Source organism: Leptonychotes weddellii, chromosome 13 (assembly GCF_054177405.1).
Source record: "Leptonychotes weddellii isolate Sample4059 chromosome 13, ASM5417740v2, whole genome shotgun sequence".
In the NCBI taxonomy this organism is placed as follows: Eukaryota; Metazoa; Chordata; class Mammalia; order Carnivora; family Phocidae; genus Leptonychotes; species Leptonychotes weddellii.
Genome location: NC_138381.1, coordinates 50399905 through 50416008, shown reverse-complemented (window position 1 = coordinate 50416008; position 16104 = coordinate 50399905). Strand labels below are relative to the sequence as shown.

Genomic DNA, 16104 nt, shown 5'->3' with positions numbered 1-16104 from the left:
AATGACGTGGATGGAACTGGAGGGTATTATGCTGAGTGAAATAAGTCAATCAGAGAAAGACATGTATCATATGACCTCACTGATATGAGGAATTCTTAATCTCAGGAAACAAACAGGGTTGCTGGAGTGGTGGGGGGTGGGAGGGATGGGGTGGCTGGGTGATAGACATTGAGGAGGGTATGTGCTATGGTGAGCTCTGTGAATTGTGTGAGACTGTTGAATCGCAGACTTGTACCTCTGAAAAAGATAATACATTATATGTTAAAAAAAAAGCCAACATATTATTATTTATTATGTATGGTGATTAACATAACATAATAAAATAAAAAAATGTAAAATAAAAAAAACCATAACATAATAAAAAATAAATAAAAGGCTTTTTCTGTTGTTCCCCTCTCTAGGTGAACCACTCAAAATAATTTGACATATATATTTCCATGTCTGTATATATTTAGTTATGTAGATATGTGAATAATGCTTATATAAATAGTTGTGTTTTAATCATCTAGTGCTTGCTTTATATTTATCAGTATGTCATGGCTATCATGACACCTCAGCAGATTGAGGTCTATGTCTTGCTTTTTTTTTTTTTTTTAAGATTTTATTTTTAAGTCATCTCTACACCCAACATGGGGCTCGAATTTATAACCCGAGATCAAGAATCGCATGCTACACCGACTGAACCAGCCAGGTGTCTCAGTCTTGCTTTTGCAATAGCTGCATTGTATTTCATTGTATTGTGTCTGTTTTCTCTCCATCTAAAATTATTTTTACATACGATGTTGTGGTAGGCATATAATTGAACTATTCTCCTCAAATGGATAGTCATGTGCATGTGTCCTAATGACATTTATCTTTATTCTCCTGACTCAAAATGCCACCTTTATATTAAATTCTCATATGACATTTGGGGATCATTTAATGGTCAGATAGCACATATTCAGACCACCAACTTTAGTTTTTCTTTATTTTATTATGTTATGTTAGTCACCATACTAGTTTTTGATGTAGTGTTTCATGATTCATTGTTTGCGTATAACACCCAGTGCTCCATGCAGTATGTGCCCTCCTTAATACCCATCACCAGGCTAACCCATCCCCCCACCCCCCTCCCCTCTAAAACCCTCAGTTTGTTTCCCGGAGTCCATAGTCTCTCATGGTTCGTCTCCCCCTCTGATTTTTCCCCCTTCATTTTCCCCTTCCTTCTCCTAACGTCCTCCATGCTATTCCTTATGTTCCACAAATAAGTGAAACCATATGATAATTGACTTTCCCTGCTTGACTTATTTCACTTAGCATAATCTCCTCCAGTCCTGTCCATGTTGATGTAAAAGTTGGGTATTCATCCTTTCTGATGGCTGAGTAATATTCCATTGTATATATGGACCAGATCTTCTTTATCCATTCATCTGTTGAAAGGCATCTTGGCTCTTTCTAAGTTTTAATTATAAAAGTTTGAAAATGATGAAGTCCTTAGTTAGTGAATGGATGGTATTGATTTACTATACTGACTACTCACTCATACACTAAAGCCAGATACACACTGTGGTCTCAGGCTCATTATATAACCTTTTGTGCCCCAGTTTCATTCTCTGCAAAATGTACATAATCCCTACTTCATAGAACTTTTATGACGATTTAATGAATTGGTATTTGTAAAGTGCTTAGAACAGGATTTGGCCCAGAGTTAAGTGCTATGTAAGTGCTTGTTGTATAAAAGCCATCTGTATATGGCCTGATTGATAAAGGATAGCTCAGGCTCTATGCCTATTCCTTCTTATTCCTTATTCTTCATTTTTGCTTAGTGAGATAATTGTACCTAACTATTATAGGTTGTTGGCTATGATAGCGAGTGTTTGGTGGTTCTTCAGATAGATCTCTGTTGTCCTGGATATATTGATCAAACATAAGCTCAGACTCCTTTTGTTTTATCAAATGCTAAGCCAACAAGAATACCACACTCAAAACCTGGCAGGTGGGCTCTCTCTACTTCTTATAACTTCTTTTTAGTTGTATTTGTCTTAGGAAAATATTTCTTTATGTTCCCTTCTGCAGTATTTGAATGATTTTTTTTATGCTATCAATAACATGATTGTTCCCCCCCCCCCCCCCCCACTGAGTAAAGAAAATCAAAAGTGTTGACCAAGAGTTAAATTCTCTTTGGTCAAGCTGTCTATATCCCAGTTTGCCTACATAAGACTTCTTGTGATCTCACCTGTCACATTTAAAATTGTGACATTTCAGCTTAGGAGATACACATTGAGACAGTTTGAGATTTTGAAGATGTTGCTGAGATAAACCAGAGAAGAAGACCACTGGACTCATGGCGGTGGTCTTTGGTGTTATAAGAAATCTTGTTTCATCATCTGCATTTAAAATTTGTATGAACGGGGCGCCTGGGTGGCTCAGTTGGTTAAGCGACTGCCTTCGGCTCAGGTCATGATCCTGGAGTCCCGGGATTGAGTCCCACATTGGGCTCCCTGCTTGGCAGGGAGTCTGCTTCTCCCTCTGACCCTCCTCCCTCTCATGCTCTGTCTCTCATTCTCTCTCTCTCAAATAAATAAATAAAATCTTTAAAAAAAAAAATTTGTATGAACGTCTTTCACTTTGACAACCATCATGTGAAGGTTTGCAAACCAGCAGCCTGTCGTCCTGGACTTGTCCTTTGCATGGCATGCTAGAAGTGTGTGGCTTCAGTGGCTTTGATTCCCTTGCATGCCTAATTTCTCCCATTTCTCTTGATACTGAATTAAGATCAGGAAAATATGTTGCCTGCCAACTCTTGCCTGTGAATAAAATAGAATGCCTGTGGGCATGCAGATAGAATCTTCCATTTAGAGAATTGACACTGCTCAGTAACACATATCTAGCTACTGCTCTGCTGGTGCTGATGGCCACCAACCTTCTGCAGTCTCTGCAGAGTGGCTCAAAAATAATCAGTACAGCCATAACCTCTCTGTTCTTGTAATGAGGTTCTCAGTGATAAACAGAGTAAAGTGTCCAGAATTTCTCACATATATCTACCAAGAGTCCAAGAGCTGTTTACATGGTACATTTGTAACTTTGGAGCAGAGATCTACTGGCACACACACGTGATGAGTGCCTTATTCATTGTACTTCATAAAGGAATTTTGCTGTTAGCCTGTCTGCTTTTCTTTTTTTTTTTTTTTTTTTAAAGATTTATTTATTTATTTGAGAGAGCGAGAATGAGAGAGAGTACATGAGAGGGGGGAGGGTCAGAGGGAGAAGCAGACTCCCTGCCGAGCAGGGAGCCCGATGCGGGACTCGATCCAGGGACTCCAGGATCATGACCTGAGCCGAAGGCAGTCGCTTAACCAACTGAGCCACCCAGGCGCCCAGCCTGTCTGCTTTTCTTTAGGCATGACGTTTTGTTTTGTTTGGGTTTTTTTTTTTATTTTTGTTTTCTCTAATGCTCGGGCTCATTTTATTTTTTAGTAATAGTATGTAATTTGTACCTGCTTTTGCTATGAGGTATAGAACTTGGAATAATTCTTCTCTATCATTAATGACAAAATTCATTATTTTGCAAATGTCTGGGAAAAGAAAATGAAGCAAAACAGCTTAACTTCTGTACCCAAGAGCACTTGGCACATCCTTGGAAATGCCCTTAAGACCTTCCATGGCCTTGAGCCAGGTTTTGTTTTGCTTGTTCTGTTTCCACGTCTGTCCTCTAATGTGGAACGAATAGTTGGCCGGCTTTCAGAAGATTTGGGCCCTATCATCTGCTACCAGACCAGGTTGTGTGACCTTGAGAAAGTCTCTTCACCTCTCTGGGTTTGAGTTTATTTATCTCTAAAAGTTGTTTTTCAGGTCTACAGACCTTATGATTTTTTATGACTGAATCTGACAGACTATTGTTTGCTTTCGTGTGTGATTTCAGTTCCCTTTTGTCACCATAAAATATAATTTTATAGCATGGCTATCAATTATGTTCGTAAAATACATGATTTTTAGAAAGGAAAAAAATTAAGCCTGCTATGAATAAACCCTTAAGCAGAAAAGAGACCGATGAAAGACAGTGCTATTTCTCACTAAATGCTGCCTTTCAGATTGTTAAAATGAATGTTTTGTTTTGTATTTGAAACCCTCCAAAGAAGCTGTGGCTGTTTTAGCCATGTAGTATTCCTTGCAGTGTTACCTAAAGCTCCCAGATTTCACTTGAGAAATGCTCTGAAAATGCTGACAAGGGGCGCCTGGGTGGCTCAGTTGGTTAAGCAACTGCCTTCGGCTCAGGTCATGATCCTGGAGTCCTGAGATCCAGTCCCACATCGGGCTCCCTGCTCAGCGGGGGGTCTGCTTCCCCTTCTGCCCTCTTCCCTCTCGTGCTCTCTGTCTCTCATTCTCTCTCTCTCTCAAATAAATAAATAAAATCTTTAAAAAAAAAATGCTGACAAGAATAACTGTGATCGGGCGCCTGGGTGGCTCAGTCGTTAAGCGTCTGCCTTCGGCTCAGGTCATGATCTCAGGGTCCTGGGATTGAGCCCTGCATCGGGCTCCCTGCTCAATGGGAAGCCTGCTTCTCCCTCTCCCACTCCCCCCCGCTTGTGTTCCCTCTCTCGCTGTGTCTCTGTCAAATAAATAACATCTTAAAAAAAAAAAAAGAAAAAAAGAATAACTTTGATCATCCTAACTCCCGGCTGTGAATTGTTGTCCTGTCTTGAATTTATCATTCACATGTGTGAAAAGAGGGCATGGTCTGTTCCATATAATACTGACTAGTTCCTCCCCGTCCCCAATTTTCTATCTTTCAGTTTTGTGAAAACACGAGAAATGTCCTCTCAGTTTTTACAGCTTCTTAAATTTCCTTCCAGCATTATTGATCTATTCCCTGTGGTCTCTCCTTCCCCTTTGTTTTCTCATCAGTGTTGGGTGTACGTGCATGCGTGTTCAGTGCTTTTGAAGTTAACCAAGAGATTTCAAAGCAGTGAACAGGAGGCAGTCACATAAAACCTGTTATATACAGTCTGCTGGGAACAGGGTAGATGTGAGAAGAAGGGCTGGGGGAATTAAACACACACATGACATTTATTTTTGCAGAAATAAAGTATTTCTGAGAAATCATTCATTCTTGCCATTTCATTTTTGGGTTTTGTCATCCTTTAAGTTTTTCCTTGGAAGCTTCTAAAATGATCTGTGAATGTTCTTAACGACATTTTACAAGCCAATTCATAAAGATTTAAAAACAAGTTCATGTTCGTATGAAAAGGGCACACACTCAACTGTCGAAGAAGGGTGAGTGAACTGTGGTACTTACACAGAGTGGGGTGTGATGCAGCTGTGACCAAGATTGTGCGCAATCACTGTGACCTGACATGGAGTGGTTCCAGGGGAGATTAGGACACATGCAAAAGAGCATATATAGTATGCTACCTTTTGTGTGAGAAGGAAGGGAAAAATAAGGCAAAACATAAACATAGCTGTTTATTTTTACAAAAAGAAACCCAGGAAGGATAGACCAGAAAACAGTGAGGTTGGTTACCGCTAAAGAGGTGGAATGGGGTGGATAGCATATGGGAGGGAGAGACACTTCTTTGAGAACCTTTTGTTTGTTTGTTTGTTTTAGCTTGAACTTTTGGAAGGATATTAACATTCTACATATTAAGAAATAAAAATAAATCATTAAGAACTGAAAGCACATTTAAATCAATGAACTTAACCATATTTCAAATGAATATCTTAACTGCACTAAAGAAAGAGAAAAACGTGAATCCAAGTAGGATATAAACACAGTTTTTAACTGTATACCCCATTCATGGATGGCAGAGCAGGGAGGGAGAATTGCAAACAAATCCTGAAATCTGTCTGTAGATTTGTTTATTATAGTAGTGTGGATAAAATAGTCCTGAAACTCTAATAGATATGCTATAGGATTTAGTATATGAGTAAATGTGTTGACCTGGTTGGAGGAGAAAGACAAAAATCGATGGGAAAAGGCAGAAGGAAACCTTTGGGGATGGGTTGGAATTAGATGTATCTGTATGGAATTAGATGTATCTGTATGAACTTAGGATTTGTAAAATATACATAAGTATGCACATATGTACAACTATGTGTAAATGTTTATGTATGTATGTATATGTGTGTTTTGTATGTAACTATATAGTGAAAGAATTGGACAACACTGTGATTGTGTGATCAAAATCAACATCACCAGTGAGGGGATGCATGGACATCGTGCGACTCCAGAGGTGATATCCTGAGGACACATCATCAGCCATGGAGTATACTAGCAGAGAATGCATAACCTGAATCTAATCATGGGGAAACATCAGACACATCCAGAATGATGAGCTTTCTATTTAAAAAAATGGGGGAGGGAAAAGAGTGGTTTTTTTTTAAAAGATGTTGATGTTATAAAAGATAAAGAAATAGTATGTAAAAGGTTCCAGATTAAGGTAGACTAAAGAGACATATCAACTAAATTTAATATCTGACCCTACCCTGAATCCCATTGCGGAGGGGGAAAATGTTATAAAGAGCCTTGTTGGATAAATTGGAAACATTGGAATATGAATGGGAGATTAGTTAAAAGTTTATAAATGTTAAATTTGCAGAAGTTGGTAACTGAACTGTTGTTACATAAGAGAATGTTCTCATTCTCAGGGAAAGTACACTGTCTGCTCTTAAGGGAAAATCATTTAGTATAGGGTAAAGGGCCCTCAAATGATTCAGAAACAGTCATATGTACATGTGGATATATATGTTTATCTATATCTATATTTGTGTACAGGCACAGATAGGAGAGAGAGAGAGAGAACAAACAGAAATGATAAAACAAATGAGGTTTCTACTGTTGTTAACAATAAAGGAGTCCAGGAAAAGGCTATGCATGTTCTTTGTATTATTTTGTTCTTGCAACTTCTCTTTTAAGTTTGACATTATATCCAAATGAAAAGATTTTTTTCAAAAGAATAAAATAAACACTAATATGCTTACCAGTAATAAAGAATAATAAAATTAGTGATTAAAAAGCAGCTCTTGTTCTAATAGAACAGATTTTAATCATCACTTTCTATTAGTATGCTTATAATTTATTTGCAATTAAGAATAATTGACTAGTAATGCTGAATCTGCTCAAAACTGCTCAAAAGTAATAATAATATAGCAAGGCTGTGGGAAACAAGGCTAGTATTAATGAAAATATGAATGGGAACACATTAGAAAGTCTGTTAAAAAGTAGATTCCATTTACAGTAGCAATAAACATTAAAATGTATATAGAAATAAATATAAAGCATTTCTGAAGCCTATTTGAAAATTTTAATAACATGTCGATTTGAAAATCTTAAAAACATCTTGGACAAACAAAATGATTAGATTAAATGGAGAGGGAACAAGTTCCTGAATAAGAAAACTCAATATGATAAAGATTGCTCTCCACATAAGAGTCATAAGCAAATAAGACAATGTGATATAGGCAGATACACCAATGAACAGAATAGAAAGGCCAGAAGTAGACCCACAAATTTGTGGAAACATGATATAAGAGAGGTAACTTTGCTGATAATGAAAGTATGGACTATACAAAAAATTTTGTTGAATACTCTGTTTTCCATATAAAAAATAGATGTTAGCTCACACCATAGAACAAAATTAATTCCAGTTGCATTATAGATTTAAATATGAAGAACAGACGTTTTAAAAGAACACTAGGAGAATGTCCGTGTAACTTCAGGATTGTGAGGGAATTCATAGGTTAGATGTGTACACTGTACAGGGAATAATTGATATATTTTACTACATTAAAATAAAAATCTCTACAACAAAATCCTCATAAAGCAAAGAGCCAACTCACATACTGGGAATAGGTAATCATTATAATCAACAAAGGATTGTTTCCAGAGTACAGGAAGAGCTCCTTAAAATCACTAAGGAAAAACGGGCAAAAGGAATAAATGAGGAGTTCATAGGGCATGTAGTTTCTCATATGAACTGTTTCCTAGGTAATGATAAAATGATCAAAATGATCAAACGATCTTCGAGGGCCAAATATAGAAAAGCAGCCATTGATCTTTAGCTATATCAATGAGCTTCCGAGCCCATACAGTAAGTTCTTGATTGTATGCATAGCAACACCAGGTGTTTTAATATCAAACTGTGAAGGTATTTCAGTAGCTAATGTTATATCATGAAATTTCGTAGGACCAATCCTTTCCGGAGCATGAAAATGGTTTTCAGGTTGGAATGAGATTAGAAGGCATTGACCCCCGACATCCATCTGTATTCTGTGTGCTTTCTGTAGCTGAGGTAAGAGATGGTGTTATTGTCTTGGGCTGAGTGCACAGTGACAGAAGAGAATTTTCTAGAGAATAATGAATTTGAGTGCTTTCCATTATAAACAAGTTCCAGTACATCATGGATTTATTTTAGTCAGTGATGGGTGAAATATGTTTCTTAATGAATTTTTTCCTTCTCTGAAGATTAATCTTTTAATAAGTCTTTCATCGCTAGCAGTTACCCTTGATTCAGTTGGTAAATAGTTTTCATCTGAGGTTGATAACAATCAGTGAATCCCACAGTGTTGCTTTTGTCTGTTAAAAGAGACATAATTATTCAAGTTTTAGCTGAACTAATGAGAAATGTATATGAAAAATATCCATGCACATGAATTATCTATTTATATAAATATAAGCATTTTATGAAAATTATGTAGAATGAAGAGCCATTGATGAAAGTAAATGGCTTATAAAATGTAATATTTACTAAACATTTTACGTCATTAAAATGATGGAAGACGTCTATATTTTTAATCATATCACATAAAAGACCCTATTCACTTAATTTACTGATTGATTATTGCTATTAAACTTGATTAGCATGTCTTAAGGATGTATTCTACACTGTTTTATGATTTCCCTTATTGAGTATGCTGGATCCATACGTTAGAGTTTAAACAAAGCCATGCCCATTTTGTTTTGCTCTGCACTTTAGCTTATACTATCGTGGGACAGCAGGAGATGGGGTTTCCAAGAGCAATATTTGACAGGTATTGAATGAACAAATAAACTCTTCAATTGATGGAGATGTAAATTGACCTCAGATTTCTAGACTGAGTAAAAGGCTTAATTTTTTTACAGAAAAAATTCTGGATACTTGAAAGATCGTGTCTGTTGGCATTTTGTTTTACTCAGATGTCATCTCTAAATTTGCTTTTTAATACAAGCGCATTTAGATGGGAGGATTGGTTTATATTTGTTGATGGCACTGACAGGATATATGAATATTTTGTTAATTTTGTGTACCCTTCAAACACATGACACTTAGTGAAGGATTATAAACATTCCATTTTACAGGTGTGTGGTTACCGCCTCAGACTTCACTTTGATGGTTATTTAAGCTGCTATGATTTTTGGACCAATGCTGGTTCCCCTGACATTCATCCGGTAGGGTGGTGTGAGAAGACCAAACACGAATTGCACATCCCTAAGGGTAAGCCAGGATGGAAAGAGAGTTGGTTTTATTTTAACAACATTTCATGAAATACTAACAAGAGAGCCTGGTGTGAATTGATTTTCAAAATGAAAGTTTAATCCCCCAAAAGCAGTAAAACTACAAGGATGTGAATAAATGTCTTTAAAAGAAAAGTATCGGGACGCCTGGGTGGCTCAGTCGGTTAAGCATCTGCCTTCGGCTCAGGTCATGATCCCAGAGTCCTGGAATTGAGTCCTGCATTGGGCTCCCTGCTCAGTGGGGAGTCTTCTTCTCCCTCTCTTCCCTGCTCGTGCTTTTTCTTGCTATCTCTGTCTCTCTTTCTCAAATAAATAAAATCTTAAAAAAAAAAAAAGAAAAGCACCAATGACTGCTTAGGTCAAATATACTGATAAGGTACCTACGGCAGAAATAAAATCTTATGACTTAACATAAAGTTTATGAAACCTTAGAAGGAATGAAGAAACTTATTTTACATCACGGTTGAAATGAACTATTTCACTTAGTCACTGATGCTGTATAGTGAGGAAAATTGATTCACTGTATATTGTTTGTTTTAAACAAATCATGGAAAAGAGGTAATGATGAAAGAGAAGAGGATTTCACTGCTTCCTTTTGATGGGAATCAAAAATCTCATCTTTGTCTCTTGTTATGTGTGAGAGGAACCTGGGCTTGGCAGATGTGATTGAAGCCTTTTTTATTTGTTGTGTGCTGGTGAAGTGAGGCTTTGATCAGTCAAGATGCCCATGGGCCCATTTCCTTGCACAGCCACCTTCTGTGTATGGGCTCCTACTTGGATGCTAGAGTATTTGATGACGGTGGCACTTCTGGGAGTCAATATATAGTCATTTTACTGACCAACTCAGAGTGTCCTTCTGGGATCCATCCCTGAGACCAATGGCAGAATCCTTAAGATTGCCGGATGTCATGAAAGCCGGTCACAGGCTCATTTTTAGTAGGTCTTTATGGGGCCCTTGCTGTACGCAGGCACTGGGGATAGAGCCATGAATAAAATAAACCATCTCTGTCTTCATGGGGCTTTCATTCCAGGGAGGCGAAGAGTCAGACAAAGGTAAGCTAGGGTGTCAAGCAGTGACAGGGTTGGGGGTGGGGGACAGAGAGTGTGCTCAAGAAGGGCGTGAGAATATGAGGCCCCACGGATAGGTGGATGAGGTGAGGGAAGTCAGCGAGGCTGGGCAGAGGGCTGTCAGAGAGTAGACGCCCTGGGGCTGGAGCCTCCAGCCGGCCCAGTGAGGAATCTCAAGGAGATGAATGTGGCTGGAGCAGAGAAGCAAGGGCAAGAGGTGGGAGATGAAGTTAGAGGTGTAGCCCTCGCCTTGGAGGCTGTGCAAGGAGCCTGACTTTTATTCTGTGTAACACTCAACCAGAAACTATTTACTGAGCCCCTCTTGTTTGGGCCAGCACTGTGTGAGCACTTTAGGGCACATGGAGGGGAAGATCAGTAAAGAAGGGGAAACACGCAAAGATACGCAGCAGAAAGCTGTTGCTGCCAAATGGTCTTTGGATTGTGAAGGGGTTTCTGTAATTTTCCCAAGTGCCTGGCACCCTGGATTGTTGCATCATCAGGACCTCTGATGTTCTCAGTGACATGGCTTCTTCAGGAGTGATGATGAGCTCAGGAACTTTTATCTCTTCCCTTTGCCCATTTTGGAAAGCCTTACTAAGAGATGAGACTCCCATCAGGCCACCAGGGGACCAATTCTAGATCTTAATGAATTTAAAAAATTTGTAAGGGAATGATATGCATAATGGGAAGTCACGTCAACAGTTTTGAATTTTATATGTTAAAAAACATTGAAACAATTTAGGGATTTTAATTTAAATCATTTGTGGTCTGCTAAAGACATTGAATTTATGACAGAAGACTGAAGAAGGCTAATATATTGAATATGCACATGGTTATATCCTGTGGGTATTTTGAATAATCCATACTTTTTTTAGGTTATAGAAAAGATAAATTTGTTTGGATGGATTACTTGAAGGCCTGCAAATTGCAAAATGCTCCCAAGAAATTATTCAGAAACAGAAGTTCTGTAAGTATTTTCTTCCTCAGTATAAATCAGATTTCTACTTGAGCTTAAATTTCTTAAAATTCACTATATATTCCGTTGTATTTTTTCAGAATCCTTAGCTTCCTATGACTTTTCTCACTTAATTTGTCAGTTTCCAATAGGCGTATCTTTCTCCCCCTTTTAAATATACAATTCCATACTTTATTTAGATGCAGAGAGTTGAAGACTTTATATTTAAATCCTGCCAAAATTTAAAATGCCTTTTGGAAATGTTTTTTCTTTTTGCTTCCAGTGAGTTACTTGTTTGAACTTAGCTTTGGTGTTTTAAGACCAGTAGTTGATACCACAGGTAGGCTTTGAAAAACCCAGCCTAGTTGGATTTACGTGTAATGAGAATGAGAGTGACATTTCCTACAGATTCAAGGGGCATATGAATATTTGGGTAGAGCACACTTGTTTTGCCATCTGTGTCCCCAGCAGCCTACCAGCTCTTCAGGAGAGAATGAGAATAAGGTGCAGCCCCTGCCTCGTCTGGGCCCCTGGACACACACCAGAGAAGGGGGCAGGGAAGCCTAAGCATTACCCTGCCACCTGCCACCTGCTGGCTGTTTGTCCCTTTGTAGGACACTCACCCTGATCTTGAAATCAATGTTATACAACTGCTCTGTTTCATATAATTGTACCAAGGAAAGAGAGTAATAGAAATGGGAAATTGCTTTTAAAGATGTAATGTGCTAAAGAGAAACAAAAAGCAGGGTTCAGTATAGATAGTAAAGAGGTGGAAAAAACCGTCTTCTAGTCCCCAGATACTGTATGTATACTTTCTAAATCCCAGGACTGGCTAATTACACTGGTACAAAAAATGGGGTTTTGTTATTGTAATCATAGTCCTTATTGTTTTTTACCATGAAAAAATGTGTATGGATACTAAAAAAAGCATTTGGATTTTTTTCAAGTATAGGTTTATTTATGGATTCGTGCATGTGTTAAATATTGAGAAAGCCACTGTTTTCAGATCTCATCAAAGTAATTGATAAATTTGGTGCTAAAGAGCCTATCTTTACTACTTCTCCAAATACTGGTATTAGGAAACTGTTCAAGTCTATGGGGAGCAGAGAAAATTATTTGATACTCCTGTATCCAGTAAACATCATATTTTAAAATTAATACGATTCTTTCTAAGAACTGAAAAAGGAAAATGAAGATGATGAGGGAAATATAACTTACTTGCCAACAAAAGAGAAAAAGTACAAGGTAAAAGCTACTAGTTTCCTGGGTTTTGTTACGAATTTAACTTCATAACAGTTTGTTGGAATATTGGTACTAGCATTTGCTGGCTTCATTCTGGAGGGTAAGTGTTGCCTGTAGACTGTTCTGATGCTAAACATAGAAGTTTTGACAGCAGCTCAGTCCTATTTGGTGTCCTGTTTCTTTTTGTGCCTCTTTCCTCTGGTGCTGTGTTAGAATGGGCCAATGCCTAAAGAATTTCAGGTTGGAATGAAGCTGGAGGCCGTCGACAGGAAGAACCCTTCCTTGGTGTGTGTGGCAACCATAGCCGATATTGTTGAAGATCGCTTACTAGTGCATTTTGACAATTGGGATGATAGTTACGATTACTGGTGAGACACCAATGTGTGTTTTATTTTCGTGTGTTCATGTTTGGTGTTAAGAATTTATTTTCCTTCCGGTACTGTCACTGTCCTTGCTGTTCTTAGAGTAATGAACATCCGGAATTTAGTGGCCAATTTTTCATTACCTTGTGTTCCACATGAATTGCTGAATTAAAGTGCCCGAGAAACTTCTCCACTCTATGAGAGGTTATCTAATGAGGCCTCATCTGAAATAATATGACCAAGGTCAGGGCACTTCACTATGTTGTGTCTAGTTTGTAAGGGAGGCATTTCTATGAAGAGGAAGTTAAGGACTTGGAGTATTTTTTTTTTTTCTTGAAAAATGTTGAACTCAGCCTGTCATATTTTTGAAAGGGAAGATTCACGGGGAGAATGGAGTGAATTATTTGAAAGCATGTGGGGAGCAGAGAAAATGTAGGCTACGATACCATTAAACTAACATTGCATGAGTTAAAAAAGGTTTTCTGGGTAAAAACCTGAAATATGGAAGAGGGAATGGCAAAAATCATTTTTGTAGCATTTCTTCACAGTATATCCTGAATAACCGCCAGGTGTCTGCCTAAGGCTGCGGTTCTTCATGTACATGAAGGGGGCCCTGTTTTCTTCTTTGAACTAAGAAGCAGAGCATGGATTAATTGTTCTATGTGTCTTAGGTAGAATGGTCTGTGTTCCTTGAATGGGAGAAGAGGAAATTGGAGGCATATAGAGTCTGGTCTGTCCCATTAAACTTTAGGCCAGCCTATTAATATTTTCCCTTGCTGTTAGCAGGAAGTGGTAGGAGAGGCTTATTAAAATGTTCACTCTTTGGGGATAACACTGGCAGTTCAGGTTCTAGTCAAACGCTTTTTGAAAATACTTTTAAATTTCAAGAAAGGTAAAAGAGAAGTTTGGTCACTTAGCTTATAAAACAATACTAAAAATTACTTCTAATTCTATTTAGCTATAAAATATTTTAGCTATGTAGTTACATCTTCCATGGTGTCTCTTAGTATCTAGAATGGTCATTACTCTTGGATTCTTTCTCTGGCATTGACTTGTGTAGGATCTGAAATAGAATCCTGTTTTGCAGGTGTGATGTAAATAGCCCTTATGTTCAGCCAGTCGGTTGGTGTCAGGAGAATGGAAGAACTCTGATAGCACCCCAAGGTAAGTGGGCTGGCTGCATTTTCTTTGAAGGCATCTCTGTGTAAGTGGCGATGGCTGTTCTTATTTTTTTGTTTATGCAAACCAGATTTTAATACAAAGTGTATGATAAAAATACTGTGCAAGGTTGTTTTGATCACCCAGTAACCCACGTGTCTGAAATCTGCTCGTCTTTCCCATAATGAAAATGGACTTGGTTTATAAAGATGTATTAGGCAGCCATTTAAAAAAATGTTGCTAAAAATTTTTATCCAGTGAAATGCGTACCATTGCTGCAGATCATTATTTAAAGCTAGCTATTTCCGCCTACATAATCTATCTTATAACTTATGCTAATCCATTAATTGAATCATAAGTTTACTAAATATTCTTTGGAGTTAAATGAAGAAATGTAGAAATCTAAGGAGTGAGAATTAAGCATGAGTCTTCAGACTCGCCAGACCTTTTCACCAAACCAACTTGATGGTTCTGCTAAACACCACAGCAGGGACTCTTTCTAGTTATTTATATTTTTTTCTCATTACAGAAATATTAAGCATTTAGAAACTTTCTGTATCAAATTTATGTTTTCTGATTTCAAAATTAATTAGATATAGTGGTTGTTTAAGCTTAGCATTTTTAAAATAAGTATTCTAGGAGAAACTGATTTCTTTCAATAAAAAATGTGCAGGAAGAAATGTAGAGTATGAGGGCATCTGTGAGGGGTCCGACTCCTGGTTTGGGCTCAGGTCGTGTTCTCAGGGTGCTGGGATCAAGCCCTCTGTTGGGTTCTGCACTCAGCGTGGAGTCTGCTTGAGATTCTCTCTCCCTCTCCCCTCCCCCTGCCCCTTTCCATCTGCCCCTCCCGCTCGTGCTATCTCTGTAAAATAAATAAATCTTTAAAAAAAAATGTAGAGTATGTAACATGCCATTCTAGAATGGAGCAGATGTTTAATGTTTTGATTTGAATGATTCTGGAAATTTGATGTTTTAATGTTTTTTTTTCTTAATACAGAAAAATGATTAGGATTTGTCATCAAATTTATGAGTTCAGTGAAAAAAAATTCAAAAAATTTAAAACAATCAATAAACCAACTCAAACCAAACTTAAAAAAACACAACCTATTTAAACTATCCAATTAGTCTAGAAAAGTTTTTATAAAATATATAACATCTTCTCAAATTTGATTTTGATACGCAGACAGATTTAGAGTTGTTTGTCCTATTTTTCTATAAGACTGGCTAAAACTAACTTTAATGTTTTTCAAGATGAGGTGAAACGTTCGTCAGATCTCAGAATATGTGGTTTGAATTGGTGTGTCTGGAGGTCCAGCACACTCTGTTTCCCATTTTCCTCTAGTGGAATAACTTCTCTGCTACCTGCAGGTTATTCTTACTACACTTCATGGATAGTCAGTGGTTAAGTTCATCACCTTGTCTCCTGGTGCTGTGTCAGCCTGGAAATAGTGTAGCGCTTTTAAGAATTGTATGTCCAGAATCTTTCCATCATTAACATGAACTGAGGAGTGAGGGGGCAAAGCTCCCAAACCCCAGATAAGGCCAAGGTTTTAATTAAGGCTCTGCTTGATGGGTGTAGGAGACTATTTAGTTCATAAAGTCAATAAAAGAACAATGGAACTCAACCCAGATTTATGGTTTTCCCCATAGAATTGATTGCATATACAAACATCGTCACCATGCCGAGATTTGAGTAAGAGTTGTAGCCAAAGACCAATTTAGTGATAGAAAGTCTTCACTTCAGGGTCATATTTTCTTCCCTAAGATGTAGGTTTAAAATTCTGAGGAGATTTTGTCCTGATATATAATGTCTGAATTAGAATCTTCCAGTTAACCTACCTCTAAACCTC

The 16104-nt window shown here is 37.7% G+C and overlaps 1 protein-coding gene across 1 annotated transcript in view; it reads left to right on the top strand.

The window, feature by feature from the left end:
• Positions 1 to 16104, top strand: part of L3MBTL4 (L3MBTL histone methyl-lysine binding protein 4) — a 275710-nt gene that overhangs the window by 13380 nt on the left and 246226 nt on the right. The window contains exons 3-7 of the mRNA XM_081802549.1: positions 8163 to 8267; positions 9314 to 9449; positions 11413 to 11504; positions 12948 to 13102; positions 14184 to 14260. Coding sequence (XP_081658675.1) covers positions 8163 to 8267; positions 9314 to 9449; positions 11413 to 11504; positions 12948 to 13102; positions 14184 to 14260 — 565 coding nt within the window. The remainder of the gene's footprint in view (positions 1 to 8162; positions 8268 to 9313; positions 9450 to 11412; positions 11505 to 12947; positions 13103 to 14183; positions 14261 to 16104) is intronic.